General features: G+C 41.5%; 1 protein-coding gene across 2 annotated transcripts in view; it reads right to left on the reverse strand.

Moving 5' to 3' along the window:
* LOC311486959 (kazrin-like) overlaps positions 1-25,064 on the reverse strand; it is a 55,612-nt gene that overhangs the window by 20,943 nt on the left and 9,605 nt on the right. For both annotated transcript variants that reach the window (XM_084543003.1, XM_084543004.1), the window contains exon 2: positions 1,846-1,953. In XM_084543003.1, the coding sequence (XP_084399129.1) occupies positions 1,846-1,953 (108 nt within the window). The remainder of the gene's footprint in view (positions 1-1,845; positions 1,954-25,064) is intronic.

Consider the following 25,064-nt stretch of genomic DNA (forward strand, 5'->3'; position numbering starts at 1 on the left):
TGAAACCTTGAGGCAGGAACAGGCAGGTGGTTTGAAGGATAGAGATATGGCTGCGGCTGAATTAATTCAGCCTGCAGAGCACACCTAGATATAAACTTATAATGCAATTTTTGGTTTATGAGCACCTGAGAAACATAACTGGCATACTAAAGCGTAATGCGTTTGTGTGCAAGAGAAATTTGAGTTAAATCTCTTGCGTGTAAAGACGTGACAGCAGTCCAGAGCAGCCGTGCCATTTGTCCTGCCTGTCAGAGGTTGACGCTTAGCGTTTTAGCTCCGTCCAAAGATCAAATGTGGTCTAACCAGATACTTGTCACAAGAGGCAATGGATCTGTCAATCACACGGTGACACCCCAAGGATTACTGCCAGGCTCGTTCACGCTGACTGATCAGAGCTGAGACAAAAGATTGCAACAAAACTCTTTAATAGCAGTCACTGCTGGAGAGGTAGCGCAAAGGGAATGCAGATGTTTTAATATCTCTAAGGATAATTCAATTGGAATTAAATCATTAGAATATAATAAGCATATGATGTCGGCTTAGATCTGACCCTGTTTGACTTTTACAGACTGATGTCAGAGGAGCTGTAGTACGTTATATGGCAGAAAATGTAGAACTTCATAATTCCAACGTCATGCTGCTGCTTGTCTCTCAGCTGCACTGAATCTTATGCACAATATTGCTTTTATCCTGACACCTCTTCATTCTGCAATTTTCCACTCCTCAGTGTCCTCATTCTTGGGCTTAACTCCCTGTATCACTGTGTCATTCCTTTGCTTTGCCCACATTAAAGCCAGAAGAAATCCTAAAAGCCTTCTTTTCTACCCTCAACTCTCCTCTGCCGTATTGCTCTCTCTCCTCTTAGTTGCACAACGTTGACCCGTCAGTCTGCATTATCAGTGCTGGCGAGTGTTGATAGAGAGTTGGGATGGAACCGTATTAAAATATTAGCTAGCCTGCAGAGAGAAGACGAGCTGGAAAAAAAAGAGAAGGAGGAGGACTTAAAGCAGTGATGGGCGGCGGGGGAAGAACGAGCGACTAAGGTCAAAACTCTCGCTGCTCATTGTTGATGGAAGTGACACGAGGCTTGTCTAACGACGACTGAGCGCGCCCTGCCTGCTTCGAGAGACCCGACTGCATGAAAAGTTTGGAATTACTATTACCACGTGGGCTTTCTGGTTTGATGGTTTGACGCGCGAGAGAATAATAGCAGTCATTATAATGAGAAAAAGAAAATGGACACAGGGCTTAAAGATTAAGCAGCAAAACACCTGCAATCAAAGACTTCATGATCAATACCTCTTGTGTTATGGGTGCATAAGTTCGATTATACACAGGAGAAGCTGAAAGAGACTATTATCCTGAGCTACACAGGCCTTTCTATAAAACATTTTATTTCTCATTCTAACGGCAGTTATCTGAGAAGACACGTGGTCGTGCAGCGATGCAATGATTGCACATTACAATATAACCCCAGCACTATACATTTCAAAAATGGCTCCATTCACATTACAGCAGTTTGCAAAGTAAAATGCTTTCCTATGGTAGTCAATCAAACCACACAGTCTGATGCCAGCACCTCCAAGCTCTGTACTGGGTGACAAAACATGTTATTTAGCGGTGATAAATCAAAGCCTGCAGGGAATGCTAAGGTCCTTGCAGCCAGGTACAGAGTGCCGTTATCTGATTGTTCTCGCACTTTCAGCCTGCGCAGGCCTTTGCTCCAGTGTTAACCTCCGAGTCAAGCTGACAAGCTCTGTGTCTTTTTAAGTGCCAGGATAAATCACCATGCTCACTTCCTGCTGTCGCCAAGGCAACGCCTTGAATTGTCGAGCAACGCCGTACCTTTGCCTAGCGAGCAGTCTGGAGTGCCAAAGTCCATCAGGCTGGATATCTCTGTCGGGTAGCACATGTCTGTCACCACTGTCTTCTGCCTGTGATGCACTGATGGATCTGCAGGAGAAGGAAAAGAACAACGAGTGTGATTTTACTGAATCGGATGAACCGAATGTTTAATCACAGGTTTTGTCACATTTAATCATCAAAACTTCCGGCTCCAAATGTTAGGTACGTGCTGACGCTGCATGTGTGTGCACAGCCTCCACCACGCACCACGGCCTGTTAATTCAGATGATTCATTTTGACATGATGTCAATTTCACACACACTGCTGAGCTTTAGACATGTTGCAAATGTGAGTCTCGCCCACATCATTACATTTGGGATCCACAAAGCACACGGATCGTATTGTTAATGATACATTTCTTCCTGTTTTATGTGAGTAGTAAGAGTAGATCCATACATCGACAAACAGCTCATGACACTGATCAAGTGCTCCTGTTTTCTGCTCATCGCTCATTTTCTCCCCTTCCACTCAGTTATTTAGTCACTGAGGACAAAAATGAATTGAGCGTGCAGATTTTTAAATCAACAAGATCCCCGTGCTCACTGCCCTCTCGCCACCTCCTTTTCAAAATGTTTGTTTCATGTGTAAAGCATGAAATGCTACAAAAAAAAAAAATTACTTTGATCATCAGTGGCAGGAATATCTTCACTGTACCAGGGAGTGGGTTTGTAAAGCAGAGACCGTAACGGAATTGATTTCCTTCTGAAGTGGGTTTCAGAACTCATTATTGATGTGGAGTCTTCAAACTGAAAGTAATTCTGCTAATCTTTTACAGCCTTTGAGGCTCAAAATGTTGGATTCTGTGCCAGATAAAGCCGTGACAACATCCTCTGTGTACATGCAAATGCAGTTTTTAAATTAAAGTGATTTCCAGTTCAACCACGGGCCTCCTCGTTCTTCAATGAGCATCTACCCTCAGGTGCCATCTGAGCGGCACCATCTGCACAACCCCTCTTCCTCCACAATGATCTCACTCTTCCCTCCTAATCTCCATATTTTGACAGTTTCAATTTCCTAACCGTGTGGTATTTATCTAGATTACTGACCTTCCTCTCCCTTCTCCTCCTCCTCCATCGTCCTGACCTGTCAATAACCGTTTAGGTGTTGTTAAGCTGACCTTCTCTTTGGTCTTTAATATGGAGATTGGACGGGCTGGCAGGCTCATGCTCGGCCACTCTAAGACTGCTTTACTTAGCACCGACAATAATTAGAGAGGGAAAGACAGAGAGGATGAAGCTGCTGGCAGGGAGACAAACTCATATTCTATTCCAGCGCTTACACCAAGGTGTTGGCTCATTGTACGCTGTAAAAATAAAGATACCCGAACATAAATGTAAAGCCATTACATCTCTTTGATTTGCCGCTATGCTCAAATTGTATTTAGACACGTGATGTGCGTGCTTCACCTTCGTACTTCAACACATTTTGATTGCTTGAGCTTTTCACTGATTTAAGTGACCTCCCATCCCTCCCTAGGGACTTGATTACCCATAGTCCATTGTATTTCAAGGGAAAACACCCTGCCATTGTGTCAGGGCTGTAAAGTATGTCAATGTGCACTGAAGAGAGCAGCACCGTATATCAAACCGTCTCATTTCTGCCTGGCTGAACCTCAGCTGTGAGAGGTTAAAGGCAATGGAACCGATGAGGCCAAGCTGAGCCGCTCTACCTGTAAACTAACTGACCAGAAAACGGGAAGCACAGGGCATCCATTGTGACCTCAGGCCACAATCTACAGTTTTGCTTCTTCTTACTCTTCTCTCTCAGTGAAACAATCCGTCGCGAAATTGTTTTAATTTTCATTAAGCCTCTTGTTTGGCATGTTCATATTAAATGGCATTTACTATTAAAATCTGCAGAAAACGAATTATTTTTTTGAAGTCCTGGTCGCAGTTAATTCACTGTTTACATGTCCTAACTTAAAGTGTTGGTGCTGTTGTTGTCTGAAATGTCCCTTTTGCCCCGAACCTCTCAAGGAGAACACTGTTGTGTCTTCACCTGACAGCTGCAGAGATGCTGCAGTTGCAGTTTTAGCTCTTCTCTCTTTCCCCCGGTGGACGAGAGAAAGAGAAAGGACACTACTGTCAAACGGGAATATTCATCAAAGTGGACTACCAAGTAGAATACTAGAACATAAGGTATATACTTGCACATTTACAACACAGTGTTCTTTGTTACTCGTCACCTGATCTGATCTTATATCTGACCAGAAAGAAAGACTTACCTCTATTTAAAGCCCACGCACACAGATGCTTTCACTTGCTAGAGCCAATTACACCTCAGCTGAGATACGAGCTGGCACTGTGATGAAATTGCACTAGGTCACCAAGCTCGATTCAGAAAGGGCCTTGCCACAGCAGCCATCTTGACTTGTCAAAACACAAGTGAAACTAATTACATTAACAATGGCTCCATTCTGTTTGAGTGTCCCAGTTAGATGTGACGGACTGGCCAGCATGCACATTACCAGGACCCTGGAACTGAAGCAGCTGAGTGGGATTCAGTCATTTTAAATAGTGCTATTTACTGCCTGTGATTCACTCACTTTCACATTTTAAAATGTCTTAAATGTACGTTATTCATAATATACATAACAGGACAGGCTTGACTTGATATAAGGCATTGATAATATTGCTCCTCCAGCTTGTTCTGACTGACAAACTAATTTACTGTCTGTGGTTTTATTTCAGTTTCCTTTCAAATTGTTATTTGGAGGAACAGGGTTGCACAACACTCTTGATTTCGGTAAACAAGACTTTCCAGTGTCACAGCCATGTTTGCCGCACGCTATAACGGCACCATGCTACGCAGTTGTCGGTTAAAAGATGTTTTGATTGTTATATGCAAACAAGTTCTCCATTTACAGAGATGGATTGTCGAGGACAAATCAACTTGTATAGACTCACTTTATTAAGTCAAAAATCCAAAATGTAAATTGCTCTCATTTGGTTGCTGCATTATTTTCCTCCAAAGAGAAAATAAACTGAATTTACAATGCAGACCCATTTTACTGTGGCAAAAAATGTAAATTTTTTTATTTCAGTGAGATTTAAAAGTAATATTAAATGTTAAAAAAAAAGAAATGACACTTCCTTGCAAACAACAGAGGGTAAAACATAGCCTTGACAGCATAACAACGGAAAACACTGACTATTAATGAGGATATTCACAGTCTGTGGATGTAGAAATACCAACAAGGTGGGGCAGGAAGTCAGAGAAGCTACTCAATCATCTGACAGCACTTTCCTTCTTGCAGATGCAGACGAGAAACCCTCAGCGGGAGTCAGAGTGGGCATCCAAGCAGAAAAAGGAGACAACTATCACTGGTGTGCAGACAGCTCATCGCTGCCCACCCTCAGCCAAAGGTTTAATTGCGCTGGCATTCAGTTCATCATTCAGACACATTCATTCCTGTATCAGTCGTTGCACCGCAAAGGAAGGGGACATTAATACGCTACGACGCCCCGAAATGCAGTCCTGCTGAGTTCAATAACAGAGCTGTGTGTGTTGTAGCACCGTGAGAGACTGACACAAACTTGTATAGGCACCACTTAAAATAATTTATAATGACTGGAAACACTGTAATTACCACGCTGTGTATCTTGTGTGTAAAAGAGGTTTACTCCAAGAGGTGACTATCTGATCAGAGTAGCTCTTACAGAAGTCCATCGTAGTGTTTCAACATGGTCTCAGTGAGTAAAAGGGTTTTTGTTAGGCCAGGTGAGGTGGTGAATCAGTAGATACCACTGAGAATTTTCTTATTAGTTGCTTTTTATATGTACTATTCAGAGGGGAACGATACAATGAACTAATAGAACAAAGGTACAGCTGATGTTACATGAAGAGCGATACATCAAAAGGGAAGTGCAGTGATAGACACAAACAGGCCTTCTTTCCATAAACTGCATTTTCTATTAAAAGCCTGACTCTCTGGAACTCACTAGATATCAGTTTTAGTCAGGATTTTAAAGTTTTCTCCTGGTTAAAGTCCGTCCAGAACTGCAGCCATGACTTCAACTAGTCAACATTTTGTGTATGAGCTATTATGAGCTGTTAAATGTGATAACCAGGGATACAGTACAAGTGCACAATCCATCAGATGCTGCTCCTGCAACTGTCATGGGTTTTTTTGTACGTTTTCCTCACAAATAGGCAATAGAGTAGAAAAAGAATAAATAATAACAGTAATAATAATAACACGAGGACAAAATAAAAAAAACACTAAGGATGGTGGGGTTGAGACGTTTCGTAGGTAAAAATGCAAAGTCATAATCCCAAATTTTAAGACTCAGCTGTTTTCTGTGGTGTACAATATTCATTGCCCACAAGCATAACAAAAAGCAGGGTTCAAATGTCTAATATTTCCACTCACACAATAAAACTGATGCAACATAAAGCGAGAAGAATGTGCAACATTATTTAAAGTCAGTGAAGAAATTAACTAAGCTAAACCAGGAGAAGCCTTTTTGGGTTTCTAACCTTTGACATGAGTCAGAAAAGCCGCCGCCTGGTTACATAAGACAACTGGATTTAGTTTGGTTGAAATATTTGGTGTTGGAATATCTCACAAGTGAGATTCATCCCTGGGTCTTGACTCTCCCCTCTGGTATTATCAAGCACCGACACATGGGGGCTCATCCAAATCCCAGCGAACAGACGTGACACTTCCGCTGCACAGTGCATCTCCAGTGTTAGGTCTCATTAACAGGCTCTGACACACAGTGATGAGGAATTGAAGTAAATGTCCTGGATGAGTGAGCCACACATGAAATCAGGAAATTAAACAAGAACGCTGTCAAAAACAACTCCACAAACAGGCTGCAAACATATCAGATAGCTACAACTTTGCATTCGATAACACCAGCTAAATACTTTCAGGGGAAGTTTGACTCATTATTCAACACAGGCTTAATGTTATAAGAAAGGAGCAGAGAGATTTATCTTCAGGGACAGCTTGGAATTGAAACTACAAGTTATATATCGAAGGTTGAGCTGTCACATCTCTAATATACAACCCAAATATGTTTCCAGAACTCTGCAGCAAAATGTCATTCTTCTAACGTTTTGCTTTGCCTGCAGCTGAAAACTTACTGTCTATTAATCTGTGCTTATAATCATCTGTGACACGGAGAATCAATACTGCTGGCGTACACATAACATCGGCCTGAAAGGCTGCTCCGAGGCTGCTGTGATCCATAGCCTCTGGATGCTGTCTGTACACTGCTATTAAGAGCACAACAGCATCCTGCCCCGAGGAAACATGGGCAAAAAAAAGCCCCTTCAGGGACACATCCATTACATCAATGAGGAGAAATTGCTTGAGGAAGACGAGCGTCCAGGGTTACCGGTGTTAAAGCTGATGCTGTCTGTAGACATCTGGCCAACACTGAAGAACAACATGATGGACTCATTTTAAAAAGCAACATGTAGAAAGGTGACGTGTGCTAAAATGCTAGATCAAATTTTTTTTGCTCCATATCGTTCCTAAATAGTTTCTGTCCTTTTAATTTCTCAGTGTATAATAGGCCATTTAACGACACCGTTCTATGGCACATTTCTTCATCAATGTGATAAAACTTAATGATCTGTTAGTTATTTAATTCACCGTATCCAATAGAAAAGACATCACCATCTGGTTATTCTATTCATAAGGCAAGGAATCACAGACAGTTTTGACCAAGCAGCAAACCTCTGGGGTTGAAAACCAACATGGAGGAACATGCAACTCTCTGAATGGCCACTTATGGGTGGCTCCTAAAGCGAGTCAGTCCCTGTAGAGCCCTTTTAAACATGATGACTCTTTTTTTTTTGTGGACGGGGCGTCTCGTACGTTAGCTAACTCTGACTAGAAGTTTGTTTAGGCTTGTTTATGACAATGGTGAAAGGTTTTTTGATCTGAATACGTACGATGATTACAGCCATTTAAATTTCAAAGTTTAAAGGGAGATGTCTGAGACTGACACTGCCAAGATGGTGACAGCCAGAGCCATCACACTGAGCTTCAGGACTCCTATGGGTCATGTCATAAATTCCTATATGATAATAATACATAACAGAACAATGTAAAATTATATATATATATAATATATATATTATATATACAATGATAGATGGTTTTATCCACACAATCCCTGTAGTTAAACTAGCAGCTATTAGATGTTATTATTTGCAAATTAATAATAAAATTTGTCACAAACTCTGGCATGGCCGTAATTACAGTACACAAAACCCTGACACGTCAACCAAAAGGAGAAATTTGTGAGCTCCACAATGAAGGGATATCATTTTTTGGTCGGTATTCCCTGTGAGGAGACAGAGACACTTTTGAATGAGTGGCCTTTGAATTACTGATGCAGTATCACATGCCACACCTGCTCAAAACAATATCAGAATTCACCTCTCAACCCTGTGATTAAACACGAGTCAGGTTGTCGCGTTGAAACCAAAACAGCTGAAGGGCTCGAGAGAGCAGAAAGTACCTGAGTTCATTATTCATAACAATGCCTTCAGGAAAACAAGTTTATGGGATGATGCCTAACGTCGAGTCACTGTGGGACGATACAGTTATGCATCATCCCGTACTGACTGATATGATCAGTCACGCTGGCTGATGAATAATCACAGTGGGGCTGACCTGCCAAACAGGAATATAAGAGACTGAAGCTTAATGATAAGCAATCTGTGTACAGTGATGATAAAAAAAATCACATCATCCTTCACACTCTCTACCTTAGAGGTAGACGTAGGACAGATGTGGGACAGCCTATATAGCTTTATTAATCATTATCACTGTAGCTCAACTTGTGAAAAATGGGCAATCCATATCAGCCTATATAATAAATATGTCTGTAACCCTGGTGGATTAGCTACTGTAGCATCAGTTGAACACCATTTAATCCAGCACCCTCCTCAAAGAGCTCAAGGTTCAGTTGGATTAGCCAACGTCTGACATGGGTTTGTTTTTTGTTGCCACAGAGGTGGAGAACAAATTTAGAACAACTTATTTTTAAGTCTAAATGCATTAAATGGTTTAATTCGGTTTTAAGGAGAAGATGATGTTATTTAGGTAACAAATGTCATTTTTATTTTTATATTTGGACCTATTCCTTTACTTTCACTTCCAACAATGCTGGCTCACCTGTATGCTTTATATATGTTAAAGAAACAAGCAAACAACGAAAAAAATGTAATGTAAAGACATTTCCAGAGTGGCAGAGTGATTTCTAAACTGCTGAGGGAGCCTGAGCAGAGCTGATATACTTTTTTTAAGAAGTCAACTACAGCTGCTAGATTGGGGACACTTCAGGAGATGGTAAGCAGTGGAGAACATGAAAATGCAAATGCAAATGCAAAAAAATAATGATAAAATATAATCCAGCTGTTGGATATATAGTATAACTATATATAAAACTAACTTCAGCTGCAGACAAGTCTAATTTGGTGGGAGAGGAAGCAGAAATGGCTCATTTGATAGTAAAGGTTGCAGACCCATGGCCTGTGGAGGCATTATATTATATGAACACACTGCACAAACATTCACATGTTGTGGGAGCCTGTGCACACACACACTGTAAGGCTCATCTGTTTGATGCTGTGGCTCCAAGCTGGTCAGTGCAGGGCATCATCTGCCCTGCCATAACCCAAGGGCTTTGTCGGACTAGGGAAGCGAGATGAGGGCGGATTTAAAGTGAAGATTAAGCGGGGAAATCTGCCTGGAAGAAATCCAAAAAATAAAAAATAAATAAACAAATCCTCCACCTCCTTGTGCCAATGCCTTTCCTGCCATTGGAAAGAAGCCGTGATGATGGCCTGACTTAACTCAGGGACATTTGGAAAACATTTTGTTTACCCTTATAGGCCTGGGAATTGATTAACAATCTTTTCACACATGTCAGCCCTGCCACACCCATCCCAGCTGACACTGCAGGATCTAAGAGGGATCTTTTTCTCGCATGGTTTGCAGAGGGAAGTCATTGTTGCGAACAGTTGAGAAAACATTTTTTTACTAGCCTTCTCAACCAAAACAATAATAGTTTGGGGTAAAGAACACTTTAAAAAGGATCAAGGAATCACAACTCCAAAAACATGACCGTAACGAAAAGTTGAAGGGATGCAGTGGGACAGAAGAACAGTTTCTCCAGGGGAAACCTTCACCACTCATCAAGCTGAATAAAACAACAAAGAAGCTCAGTCTTTGGAGTCAGAGGTGGGCGTAACACACCAGGGAGCAGATATTTTATGTTGGGCTTGCTACTGTATATTAACTAGCAGCATGTGATGCATAGTTTGAAGTGCTGACCAAAAGTGAAGTTGGGTATAGATGTGAATAATAGAACTGAGGCTATGGGGCCTAGACAAGCCAGCTATATTGAGGAAGGATGGGAAATCACCCACGCACGAGTCAGCTCTGCCAGCCGACACGCTGTCTTCAAATGGAATTGAATATAATCTGCAATGTACAACAACACAATACAGGAAAGCTGAACTGAAACCATGCAACTATATGTATATATACGGCGGAGGGGGAAAAAAAATAAGATTCAAATCACATGGCAACATGTTTTATTGATTTTAAAAGATGCCATTGTGATGTGACATATCTTGCTCTTTATAAACAAGGCTTGCCTGCTAGAGTTGCCCCGACTGTCTATTATTGTTGCTAATTGCAGGAGAAAAGCAGAGAGGACACATCATGCTGTGCTCCTGGCATGAAGCATAATATTAAAAAAAAAAAAAAAAAAAAGAAAAGCCAGAAGTGCTCTTGTGCTATCTTGGAAGCAACAACAAAGTCTAAAGTCATTAGTCAAAATATGTTGCCTTGCTGTAATGATCCTCATACTGGCAAGAGCACAGTGAGTCTGGGAATCTGATATATGTGAAAAACACACATTGACGACAGAGAAACGTGTTAGCGGGTCAGCAGTCTTTAGGAAACACAATTACCCTGTGAAATAACACATTTATCGACTAAAACTGATTATATTTAATACATGAACTTAAAACCAAACTTTCAAGATGCATGTTAAACTTTATTTTACTTCATGGGAAACAAAAACCTAATTTTGTGTTAAAGTGTTTTATTCAGTTTAGTTTTATTGTTCAATATGTCTTAAAATGATAATAAGGTGACCATATGCGTATTAATTTAGGTTTTGCCCCCTGCAGTTATACCTCCTGTCCTCACAAGACGTAAGGAGACCTCGTCCTAATGTCTTTTGAGTGTACAGTAAGTGGTGAGGAACAAAACCCACAGTCTTCAAAACTTTGTGCAAAGCAAATTTAAGGCGTTGGCAACCTTTTAGTGTACTATGACATTTTTATGCTTCACTGGATCGTTTTTTGTCCCCTGTCTCCTGCAGTGGAGGGACAGTAAACGGGAGGGTTATATACTAATAAATCTGTCAAAATTGCGACTAAAACTGCGTATTCTGCACTACACACTCAGTATGTGTACTAACGTTCAACGTGCTTACAAGGCACCTTTTTTTTGTTTCGTGATAATTTAATGAAGTCCCATATTTTTCAAAGCAGGACGAATGAGGCGAAGCTCTGCTCAGAGGGCCGTCAGGTGAGCCTGGGGTTCTTCAGAGAGGCCAAGGATGAATTATGTGGTTTTAATTGGGATCTCTGTGCATCCTCCTCCATAACACCTGCACTTAAAGCCGGTCGCTTGTGATCAGATCATCCAGGGTGCGCGTTGTTACACCCGGCGCGAACAAGTATACGCATGGAGAGAATTTGTCTAGGGACACCAGTGCAGAGCAATGACCAAAGATATAGCAAGGAAATGAAAAGAGATAAGAAAGTAAAAGCAAGTGCTGAAGGAAAATAAATATGAGTATATGTTAGAACATTTACAATAAGAAAAAAATGTGTGTAAAGTATGCAATGCCCACTTGATCTGTCTAACCTGGATAACTGAAGCATCATATTGACATAATTGACAACGTTTTGATTGTAGTTTGTGTGGAATAAGAGCTACTGATTTTGTCTCCAATTAAACCGATTTGAATATTTCAATGTTTTTAAGAACAGAAATGATTACAGCAAACAAAAACTACCATTTTAAGACAAATATCCTTTAAGAAACACAAAGTATTCGTGCAGAAATAATTCACATTTTTACACTCGAACTGCATGATGTAGTTTGTTAGAAAATAGACATACTGTGTGAGTGTTAGAAGTGTCATTCTGTTATCCGTGGAGGATTAAATACAGGACATGACACGGCGTTACATCGCTCTGGTGTGTTGATGAATTGCCCACTGTAGCGGTGAGTTTTACTGTAACGGTGAAAAATTCAGCGAATGAAAAATGACCCAGCAGGCTACCCACACCGTGACTTCTACTCACAGCTAGGGTTACAATAGACGCTAAACTCTTCAAGGCCGCTGCCTTCGCCTTGCAGTTACCTTACAGTTCAATAAGAACCTGAATCAGCTTTTTGCTCAGCAGTGTGCACCGTTCAGGATGACTAATGTCTCAGCACAGGCCCAGCCTCGAGCAGTTAGTTGACCGCTTCACTACCGCATCAAAGACAAGTACAAGAGACGAGTTTCCGTATGGCAGAGCCTCCACACTTAACATCTAACCAACCCGTCTTCTCTGTCAGAGCTGCAATTTATATGAGACTGTAATTAGGTAGAAACCAGTGGAAGTGCTAATTAGTATCTCAGTTTTACAGCTTTAACCACATTGCTTTGTGCTCATGTCATATACCACACACTGGGTCTCGCTTCCTGCCTTCCTGAGTGCACTTCACACATCGACTGCTTCAAGATTTCCATACCTGCAGTAAGAGTGTAAACGCTTGAATACTGATTTACAGCCTGGGTCATAGAGTTTATTAAAAAAATAATAATGTTGGGTACAAACATTGCCCACTTCCTATTAGAGGAGCTTAATATGGCGGATGCCCTGCATTCACTACATTTTTTACTTAATTTTATTTAACTTACTGAAGTGACTTCTTCGTAAGTGTGCCTGCACCTATTTTGTGAAACAAACTGAAATATTAATTCTTGATTATTGCAGCAGTTACTCTCAGACAAATACAAACGGCCCTAAAGCCGAGCTCGAATCGACCCTGTCAGATGTTAGCGATTGGTAAGAGGAGGCTTTAGGACTTCACACTGAAACCAATTCACTGGTGAAATTGAACCTTCTTGTTTACTATGTACTACACACTTTAATATCCGTGTGAGTGCAAACTAATAAGGAGCTAACAAGTAGTTTCTCACCGCTAATTGCAGCACTGAGGTCATTGCAGCAGAGCAACACTGGAACTTTTTAATGGGATTTCGTTGAATCTGTCTGAATCTGAGATTCTCACAAACTGTTGCTAACAGGTTTACTTGCTCCTGTGTAAGTCTGTGTTCTCACCTTTAATCCAGTAACCTATGCTGCCTTCAAATGGCTCAGTGTTCTTCGACTTATGAGGTTGGGAACCACAAGAGAGGGACTTTCAAATGGACTTTTCTTGTGAACACGGTAAACATGAGCTGGTTTGAGCACTGCTTCATTTACACTGAATATCTGGGAACTGCTCTGCTGGCTGGCTATTCAACAACTGGACTAGCATACCACACATGACCATGTCAGAAATTAAGTATATGGAGTGAAACAAGAATACTACAAACAGTTATGGCTGGTTGTCTTCTCAGGTCGAAAAACTGAGATTCTCTGACTCTGAGTCTGACTGCAGAAAGTATTGTGCTCTTTCATTGTGATGCAGAAGGATGAGACAAGCTGATGACAAGCCTCTGCTCACATTTACTTTTTCCTAACTACGCTGACAAATCACTGCACATTAATTGCAGGGCATCTGATATGATAAGCCTCTAACTGATGGTCTGAGACAGAATGAGGAAGATATTTTAGTCTGTAACAGTCTGTCATAAACACTGTTCTCGCAGAGTTTAAAGGCACATCAAGTCATGCACACTTAAAACTATGTTTTGTCCCAAGTTAATGACCCGATGCAATGCTCATATTACTATTGAAGCAGGTGTTAGTTGATGTACTGTTTCTTTTCAGTACAAGAACAAGTAAATCTTATTAAGAGAAAGAGATTTTCTTTTCTGTATTTTTTGTTTTTTGGCCTCACACACCCCTATCAATCCCACTCAGGGGATTTTTGGTTCGATCGATTAGACACTTTACTTCTTCCTGGGTCCCTCGTTACCTGTGGGTCAGCATGCATGTTTATCTTTCTCATTAGAACGTGCAGTCTGGTGGTTTTATGTAATTCCCAGAATACTTACAGTAAGCTCTGCAAACTTGAACTTCTGCTGGGAAACTTTTGGATCTGGCATACATGTGGATGTGATGTTACATCACTCCTTGATGGCAGCAGCCATCCCCAGCAGGATGCAGCCTGACACAGGCACACACACAAAAACTGTTTAGAAACAACTAAAAAAAAAAAAAAGCACAAGGTGTTGACCTGGCCTCCAAATTCACCAGATCCCAACCTGATCACATATCTGTGGGATGATCCACAGAGGCCCCTATCCTCAACCCATAGGACCCAAAGGCCCCCACTAACAACATAATGTTACCAGACACCACAGGACACCCTCAGAAGGACCATGTCCATTCTCTGATGAGTCACAACTGCTTTGGAGGCACAAGGGAGACCTTTAAATCTGCTGTCTAAATTTCACATTGTTACTTACCATAAATGAATGTTAGCTGAACGAGAGATTGTTGTATATCAGAATCATGTCTAGTATCTTTAGAATATTTAATACCCATAAGCGATTTATTGTATAGCCGGTCGTTTCTTTTTATTTTCTTTTAAACATTTCTTAGTACATACCGTCCTGCTGTAACATCGTCATTTGAAGTAAATGGCATCTGCAAAGACAGGAGCAGTGGTTTCATGTTAGCTAATAGAATTTAGCCACCAACAGTGTGGAAACAGAAACCTCATTATGGGTAAAGGCCAATTTTCACAAGGGCAATGAAAGGGGTAAAGCAATTCACGGAGAAGGCACAGGTCATTGTGGGAGAAAGTGAGAGGATGTGAAGAAAGCTGAAATGATCTAATGTGAAACTTTTATGTCCAAGTTGAAAGTATTCTCGTCTGATGAAACTCTGTCTCAGTGGAAGACACCACAACCCCCTCTGTAGTTGTCAGGACAACAGTCTGACGCAAGCGGGTGAAGAAGATTTCTGTTCAAAAACCAGATACACCCATTTTTTTTCACTGTTGAATGTTTATAGAATAAAGAGAATATGAACTGTGAGAGACGTTGGCCTGTTTCATCTTCACCATGTTGTCATTAACAGCGCTATTCTAGTTTACAGACAGCGCTCTCTTTATTCCTCTCTACGTCTGTATGCCCGTAGGTTACAATTACTAAAAGAAGCAAAGCAAGTAGGCTCCTCCACCTGTCCAGGAAGCTGACCTTTTGTGTGATACTGTATATTGAAAGTGCAGACAAAAGCCTACTGGCTTAGTGCTCCACTGAGTGATTGATGTCATCTCATTAGCGGCAGAAGTTGAAACTGCTGAGAGCGACACAGGCTCTCTTTCTCCGTATGTCAGTGTGTACACTCTGCCTTTCACGTGTCGCCGCCAGCTTTGCGATTGTGTCCAACAGCCTCTCTCCACTCCCTCACTGCCCTCTCTCCTCCTGCGTCCTCCTTCATCAATCAGCCCCTTCTCCAAGTTTTAAAACCCCCAAATCCCTCAACTCATCTAGCTCTTTCTCTCACAGGATTTAGTTCCTCATGATTATTAGGATTCCTCTCATGTCCCCGTACTGTAACTCCTGCAGAAGATAGATATTCATTCACTCGGTTTCTCCCTTCGCCTTTAATGCCCCTTCTTGCTCCGTTTGGTTCTGCGTCACTGATCACCATTCGTTCGATTCCTCTGAGCCTTTTTCCCTGGAGAGTAACTGCAGTAATAAGAGCAGAGAGGCTCTGAGACGCATACTGTAGGCGCCCTGCTGGGCAAACGGTAACAGAGAGCCATGAAGTCTCTTAGACAGGAAGAGCAGAGAGAAAATGACAGAGTTTATGAATTCAACTTTTCAAAAGAGGAAGTTTAAACTTTAATTTGCTTTCCACAAATCATACTTGCGACTGCACCATGAGACCACTGCAGAATATAAAAGCACGCTATAGTCACAGTTTTATGCTCCTGAGTCTCCTCAGGGTGAGGCACTCTCAAGAGACAGAGCTGGATCAACTGGAGACCTTCATCTGTTTCCTCTTCCCCCAAAGTGTTGCCGTATTAATTAATGAACAGTCATTTCAGATACTTATGGAACCCTTTTGTTTCCTATTTGCAAAATTTTTCTAGAGGCAAACCTCTCAAGACACTCCTGAGCCCCTGGCCAACTTCATACTTTAAAGCAATATATTTATAAATATATTCTTTTTTTTTTTTTTTTTTCCATTTTGAAGAACCAAAGAAAGCTACTTTCAGAACCAGAGATCAATTTACCATGAACGTTACTGTGTAAGATTTGTCCGAGGGAAAGTATGCTTACTCTTGAGTGGAGCAGAAGATTACTTTTGAATCCGCAGACAGGAAAATGTGTCTGAAATGCCGGCAGGAAATTATATCTCACCGTGAGAAAAAAAAGGAAAGAAAGAAATGTAATTTTATGGACCATTATTTCTGTTGGTTATGCAGAACATTTTATCCAAAAACTTCACGAGTATTCCCAGATTCAATTCAGGCCTTTATTTACACTCGGAAAGAAGCAATCAGACACAAGAGCCCTCTTTTACTGTGTCAAGTTTGAAATTCAAAAACGTTACGACCACAAAACCAAATGCACAAAAACACACAAGCAGACACAATCGCAGCAGAAGCTGAGAACAAACACAAACATAAGGAAGTGTAATGCAACACACTGATGAGAGACACTAAGAAAGAAAACATAGTAAAAAGCGTTAGACTAGCCTCTAGCAACTTTATTCCCATTTTAACAGTTATATTTTATTTTATAACTATCTAAACCCTGTTTTCATGAACTCAGCATTTCACGCATGTAGCACAAATCCACCAAATTATGCATAACTGTACAAAGTGACCTTCTCATCAGGTCGTCAAGGCCACCAAACAACCAGAGACAACACGAAGGACATGTCATCTGTGTCCTTAATGATAGCTACTACGGCTCTAAATGATGGATGGAGCGCCACATCTGAAATCAGAACTCAGAGCATTTACTGTCGGAGCGTGAAGCCAACGCCTCTCTACAGAACGACTCCGTCAAGATCTAGATCTCCCTAAAATAGCAGCTTGTTCTTTGGAGGAAATGAATCAGTGAACAAGAGGCAGAATTTCTGTTTTCAACTCATATAACTGATGTTCAAATCATGGTGACGGAAACAGATAAAAGCAGCAAATCCTCAAATCTAACAAAACAAAAGCAATTTAAACAGATTCATTTGTTCATAAAAACCTAAACAGCAGTGGTACGTACTACCTCAAACCATACACAAACAAAGCTCTTTACTGTCTAATATACATCTGGATTAACTCCATAAGATATTATCTTCTTCTTCTGATGTATCCGACCACACTTGCACACTGGTATCTCCAAAACTAGTAACCGGGTGGAAGCTAACATCCATTGTTGCTCCTTGGCATTCCAAATCACTGGGGTTGCTAAGTAACAGTTGTGCCGGCACCCTTTGGTTTAAATCCTCTCTAAAGCAAATGTTAAAGAAAGTGAAAGAAAATAGAGCCTCTGAGAAGAACCAATGAGTAGTGGGCGGAAGGGAAGCCACCAAACGACTGATGTCAGCTATTAAAAGCCGACACTGCTGTTCAGAAATCTCATGGTCAACACTCGCGAAAAAAACTCCCAGCTCTCATTAAACTGCACAAGCACTCCGAGCTCTCAACCGCTGTCCTGATTATAAAAGTAAAGCCCTGAAAACGAGCCAACCAAGACTGCACATTCACTTTTTTTTTTACTATTATTTTAATTTTAATAACAATTTCAAACCCTGCGCATGCAACTCTTCCTACTGCTCTTTACCCTAACTTATGTTACTGTGCAGAATACATTCATTTAGTTTTTCTGAAGCCTTTAATAGTGGAAGTAGGCCATCTCACATATGTATATATAATCATTAACCAGGAGCTATTAGTATTTCACACATGCTAAAACTATTTTCTCCTGAGCAGTGAGTCCTACAAATTCTTCAGCACAGATACCGATACACACAAAGCTGGAAATAGACCTGAAAAAAAAAAGATATAATAGCTATTCAATGTCCGTTTTCTGACAAATATCCAATGTAACTCTACCTTTCAGAGGAAACGATAAAGCCTCTCGTGTCCTCTAGACGTTTTACAGCACAACCAGCAGTTCTTGTTTTACTATAGAATAACAGGACTTAAGGGCTAAATACATCATACTGCACCACATTCGTAACCATGTCTAGGATATTTAAACAAGCTAAAAATGATTCTGCATATGTCCCTGCAATATCTAAGTGCTCTGAAATAATGAAGCCAGTGGGCGGTTGGCCTTTTTTTTTTTTTTTTTTTTTAGATTTACCATTTTTCATCTCCATACCTGATCCTGGCCTAGAAATGTCAGAGCAGCTGGCTGCTGTTGGATCTGCATGATGCAAGCTAAATAGGCTAAGTTAGCGGTCAGGAAATGGCAAAACCACCAAACTCTAGCGTGCTTATTATGCCTGTGAAAGGGCTGATAAAAATCAAAATACTATACTGTTTTCTGGATTTCATCATTAAGAAGTTGGACCCGCGAGAAACAAAAGGTTAAACATGTCGGAAGCCTCAGCCAGATACTCACTGAACTGCACCATATCAGTGCACCGAGCAGAGCCGCATTAAAAGTCACACTCATCCACTTCCTGTTTCGTGTTGTGTCCCCTCTGACATGAACTTGATTAATCTGAAAGGTATCGTCTAATCATGTGCATTCGCCCATGTCCAATCACACACACACACACACACACACACACACAGTGTACATATGCAGGAATTGTCCCTTTAGAACAGAAGAAGAGAGGCGTTTGGTATCAGATGTCCACATACTGCTGATCACAAGGTTAAATGACAGCGTGGTATGTGCATGTCCGTGCATATCTCATTACAAGGCTGTAGAAACACAGCCTCATAAATCAAAAGTTACTGCACTGCAGCTGGATGACACTCATAGAGGTCAGAGGTGGATAACGGCTGGTGCATGCAGAGAATCACTGCATTTCTGACCCTGGAACATATGACATGAAACCATAATGCTGTACCTCCATTTATCTCAGGTCCATGCAGTTCCCACGGTATACAGCTGGGCCGCAGAATCTTGTCAGCCCTCAGCATGAAGGAAAAATCCATAACTGTCCGTCCTCTGTAGCGTTTTCTCTTTCACTCTTACCCTTTTTTTTGCGGTTCCCGCAACATCAGTTTACTGCTTTGATCACATATGAAGGATGGGACCCAGATTAACATGGGGATCAGTCTACGCCCTCCCATCATTTTCATCCAACCTGTGACGGTCTTGTCCAACCCCCAACCCCCCACCCCCACCTCAGATTCCGTTCGACCAACAATCCCAGCATGGCAGATGGGACATTCCTATAGAGGCCAAAGTCACTGATACTTGTGCTGGCTTCCAGTCATGTCTAAGCCAGGACCTTCCCCCTCCAGCTGTGTAATCAGACAGCAGAAGGAGGCAGTATTAGAAAGCTAATACCTGATAGTTACACAGAGACATATGTAAGGCCCAAGACAATCTCAGTGTAATCCTTTGATATCAGCTGTATTAAAGGATTGCATCCACTCCATTTGGAACAAGCTGTACTGTGCAGCAGCAACAGTATCTCCACTTCCTCTAAAATCGAGAACGCATACATCAAAACGAGACACTGGGGGACTCACAGCCATGCTAACGGCCTCTTCAGTATCCAACACCCCTATTGGAGAAATGAGAAATGATGTCAATATGTTTTTCTCCAGGAGAGAGGTGCAAGTGTAGTGATGCATGCTGAACGTGTTTTTATGCGACACACTCATGCTGTCATTTTACAATACGTCTTTGTCATTATTCTTCGGGACCTTTTCACAGAACACACTCCTACTTCCTTTAAAAATGACAGTTCAACCACTTTCACCCGTTACCTGACGTTGAAGCCGCTCTCATGCTTCTTTTTAACTCACATTTCAACTTCAGTCCATGTTTCAGCTGCCACTTCAAAAATATTCAGGTCTTGCTTTGAACATTCAAAATTCACTTGAAACGCTCGAACTAGCACTAATTTCTTCCTTTCAAACTTCCAACTCAGTTTGTTATCTACACTTTCGCTGTCATCTCGACTTCCTTCACCGTTTTCATAAGACGGTGCTCCCAAGACGAATGTGGCTTGTTTCAGGAGCTTACAGAACCCATCTACAACCCAACATCTACTTATATTCAAGCAATAATGCCGTCTAGCTGCCATAGTGAGTAGGACAGTATCTAAGGAGGATAAAATCAGAATATGGAGTAGCTTGGGCTGGATAGATGGGTCTACACACAGACAAGATTTGACATAGGAGGCTTGCTCAATCTCCTTCTTCATCGGGGCATGGACAAATAACATATTGTGCCTTAAAGTGACGCTAAACATTTAAGCAGAAATGTTTTCAGCATTTAAGCGTCATTCTCATATTTTTCATATTGCCACTTCAAATTTTAACTTGTTTTAACCTAGACATCTAGACATCTCTCGTTACTACTGTACCTATAATAGGTCCTACAGGAATATACAAAAATAAATAAATCAATGACATTTTTCCCATAGAAATATAGATAAGGCTTTAGATTTGTAAGAACCCATGCAGCCAACCAAACAGACAAGGTTCCTGTCAGCTATGCCAGGAAAGACAGGAGCCATGTCTGGAGGAAAGAACCAATTAGTTATCTCTCCACGGCTTGTCACCTGACAGTCTGCTCATCCACAGCCTGATGGAAGAGGCTCTCCAGCCTGCTCATTCAAACCAATTAGGGTCTGGAGGTGTATTACCACACACTCATTACCTGTCTCTCACAGAGCTCTGCCGCTCCTCAAACTGCAGCTCACTGCTCTGCTGAAAGTCTCAGATTTTTGCTGTTTTATATAATCCTGCCTATTTCATAATCTCTGAGTTTCTGATTTTCTCAATCGTGCTCCACGTCCCTTCGTTTATCTTTCTCTTTCTCTTTTCTCCTCTCCCTCAGAAAGAAACTGAGACAGCAGCCAAATATGTTCTCCCATCTGCAGACCTACAGAGAACAGCGTCTGTGCCTGTAGATAATTATAAATCACTTTTGACACATGTTACAACTTAAGTTATAGCCAATACAATGACAAGAATTATTAAGGAGGAGCGTGTTTGTTAACTCTGGGGAATTCGAGACATGGGAATAGCCTACAGTGCCAAAAAGAAAACAATGCAGGACACATCACAACCTACATTGATTCACAAACACCGACAAAAGACTTCTCAACATTTCCTCTTGCCGCTGGCACGCAGAGCAATAAAACAAAACACTGATGCTGCAGTACAACGGCCTGAACCCTTGTCACAGGCAGAGAGTGTGTGTATGGCCTTGCTTAAGCTGTCCAAACAGTTTATCCGTGTGAGATGGATGACATATCTGGAACGGCCCAAATTCCCTTATTCCCCCTTAAAAACACACAACAGACGATGCAACCATAAACCTGAAATGAGCTGTAATTTTTGAGCACACTTTGACTCAGCTCTGAGACGGCAGGAATTCCCCCCGTGACAGTAGTTGTGCCGGGAAACCGAAAGCTACTATTCCTCCAGAGCAGCTTAACGAAAAACTATTTCCTTTCAACAAGCGCACCGTACGATCATTTCTGCTTCAAACGAACACAATCAGTATTACATACTGCTGTAGATCTATTACTCAGAGACCAGTCTTAATAATTACTGTACACGTCTCCTGCTCAAGGTAACTTTTCATTTATTCATAAAGGCGGCACAGCATGAGTGGAACCCACATAAATCCCTACTGGGCTCGTGTAAACCTGTCAAAAGGTCAAAACGCGACTAATAAGGAAAAGTTGCATCGATTAACCGGAATTAATGGTCACTTGAGCTCAACATATACACCAGGACCTCTAATTGAGTCCAGATGGAGCAGCCAGTGTGTTCACTTGTTAAATCAGAAAGCCTGCAGAGGGCCTCGCTGGTCACGATGGTCGGGTACGTTTAGATTACATTCTGCTTCACTGCCATCTATCCTGACGTCAAACAGTCGCCAAGAGGTGTGAACCGCTGACAAATATCACCTCTTTTGTCTGCTCGCTTCTCCTTCACGAGGATGGATTTACACTCTGAAGGTGTGCCGCTGACACTCATGGGAATGTACGATTTAGAGTGAAAGCTTGTCCTCTGGCACAGCCTTTTCACACGAAGACTTTGCTTCACGTCTGCCACAACATTCAGGTCCTTCTCTCCTGATAGAACAGTAGAATATACCACTGACAACCGAGGATAATGAGTGCTTTTACTTTTATTATTCATTACTTTTATTACTTAAATATATGTGTTCTCTGGTTGGGACTCATGTGACAGCAAGGACAGCAGAAAAAAGACAAAAATGGACTAATACTGTCCCCCTCTGAAGGTAATTGCTCAACAGCAGTGTGACAGCAGTGGTCTCACAGCCATCTCGGCTCTTTTCTCTTTTTTTGGAACAGCCGTCATGCTTAACACACCTGTAAATTACTCCCACGGTCCTGCCAGTCCTCCCCCTCTGCACTAATAACACCATAATCATGCCACTGTTAGTACAGTGCTGAGGCAGTGTGCTTTATGGACTGACCTCAAAATCAATTCAGCAGCACACAGGATCTAATAATGGAGGTCTGAAACTCCTCTCCTCTCCTCTCCCATCACAACCTCTAATATTTATTCCCCCGTCTCCCCTCATCTCTTGTTTTGCTGCGGGACCTCACTGTAGACAGTAAATTACACACCCGGCTCTTCTCCTTCAATCCAGTCCTTTGACAAAGCAGAGGATGTTCTGCAGCCCTGTGGCACACATTAACCTCATAAAGGAAAAGTAATAGAGCTCGTCTTAGCTACCACACAATACCCATGACAGAAAATGTGTCATAGTGCCAGTACCTCTGAGCAGCTAGACCCACAGGTAAACTCGACTCAGTAAAACATACAGTAGCAGGTGGCTCTGATCCCTCCACAGCAGACAAAAGTGCTGGTCCAACTTTGAAATGCTGTGAAATAAAAATGCTCTAGTTTTGCTCTCATTTGTGTCTCTGGCTTAAGCAATTTGGAAATAAGGAGGGTTTGCTGCAGGGGTGGAACAGTGGCATATTTGGGGGTTTGAGAGTACATTCCAGGACAGAGAGAGTAGCTGAGTCTCTCGCTGTGGTTAATTAGGGGAGTCTGTGGGAAACCCCTGAATCCGAAACCCTCTTCCAAAAAACCCACACCACTTCAAGTAACGGTGGCCATTTTGAAAGGAACTCATTGTTCAGCGGCCAGAACAGAAGATTCCATCGCTTACGTCCAGTCGTCGGAGCTGTCGTCCCGACTATGAGGGGCCCTGTACTAGAAAGTGGCTGCAGCAATAACACCAGACGACAGAGGAGGGAATAGTAGAAGGAAGGCAGTGATTGCAGGAGCAATCTGATGGTTTTACATGTTTAACATGTGCTTGGTCAAGACTGAGAAAACAACTATGGCAACATAACAGCCTATAATGCCTCAAATGTTTAAAGGAATGTCTGCGATATAAACTAGAGTTTAAGAGGCAAGAGATCTGAATTAATCTGCAGGAAGGGGAAAATGGCAAAATGCAAAGATGAGCTGTGGACTATTGATTGGTGCTCACAATACTTTCACAAGGTCAGGATGAGTTGCTGTTTCAGTAAACTGATTCGCTGTTTGCCAGTTACTTCGTGTTAATTCACTAAACGCAGACAGACAAGACAGATATTTGACATAACAACACAGTAATTAATACACACACACACACACAACCCCAAACAACAACACTGACAAGCCTCCTTGGCCTAAACTGTTAATTATCTAATGCACTATGAAGCTAATCGCAAAGTCTGACTTCACTGTCTCACATAAAGCAGACAAAAGTAAATGTATCAAACGTGATCCATCACATGAGAAAATGAAATGCCACTGAGTGAGTAAGGGAATGCGGCGGCACCGATCACTGCAGCATTCATTTGTCTTATTGCTATGCATGAAATTATGTTGCTACAATGATGAGTCTAAGTCAGCAACAGGCCGATGTGAATATTAATGCAACTTTCTGTATTCTTGGGTTACTCTCCTAGACTAAATGGAAACCAGATACTGTAAAGCTGAACAGAACAAAAAGTGCTGATTATTTAAATTCTATTTTTGTTGCAATCTGCATAATTCAGGATCAAATGACCCACAGCACTTTCACTGAAGAACCTCTGCAGATATTTGTAGTCAATTTGGAGTTATAGTTCCTTCGGGTGAAACATATTAGTAGATTTATTTATTTATTTAGTTTACTGAGGTTGCAGATGTATTCTAATATTTAACGATGAATGTTATCAATTTGTGCATGTTGGAGTTTACTGTGTGGTTAGTAATCAAATCTGTTTAGGTGAAAATTTGAGGCTGAAAATAGATGCTTTTAAGAAAGCAATCTCTCTGTGCGATTGATTTGACTGCGCCCTAGCTTTGAGTAACTTTAAGACGCCTTGAGATAACGAGGCCTCTTTGAATTGGTTCTCCTAAAATGGGAATGCACGAACACACCTCCAACAATGCGTGCACGCTCTGCGAAAGAGCCTCCTGAAGATATTGGCGGAGCACATGTGGTTTGAGGTAAAATCTAGACACTTTTTGCAAACAGTAAACAGATTTACAGGAATGCATATACACAACCCTCTCAACACAGACACAGTGTGTTTGTGTGTGCCGGAGAACACAGGCTACAATAATTGGCGACCTGATAAATATTTGTGCAGGACCTCCACAGCAGGAGAAAACAGAGAGGCATGCTTTCAACACTAATGCCTTCAGGCTGCACAACAGAAATAATTCAGGGATGGAGCCCACTTACATGCTTGATGTCAACATTTCAGGGAGCCCGGGGAGCTGATGATGAGGCATCAACAGAAACATTAAAATGCAATGTGCTGTT

The sequence above is a fragment of the Chelon labrosus genome (assembly GCF_963514085.1).
Source record: "Chelon labrosus genome assembly, chromosome: 4".
In the NCBI taxonomy this organism is placed as follows: Eukaryota; Metazoa; Chordata; class Actinopteri; order Mugiliformes; family Mugilidae; genus Chelon; species Chelon labrosus.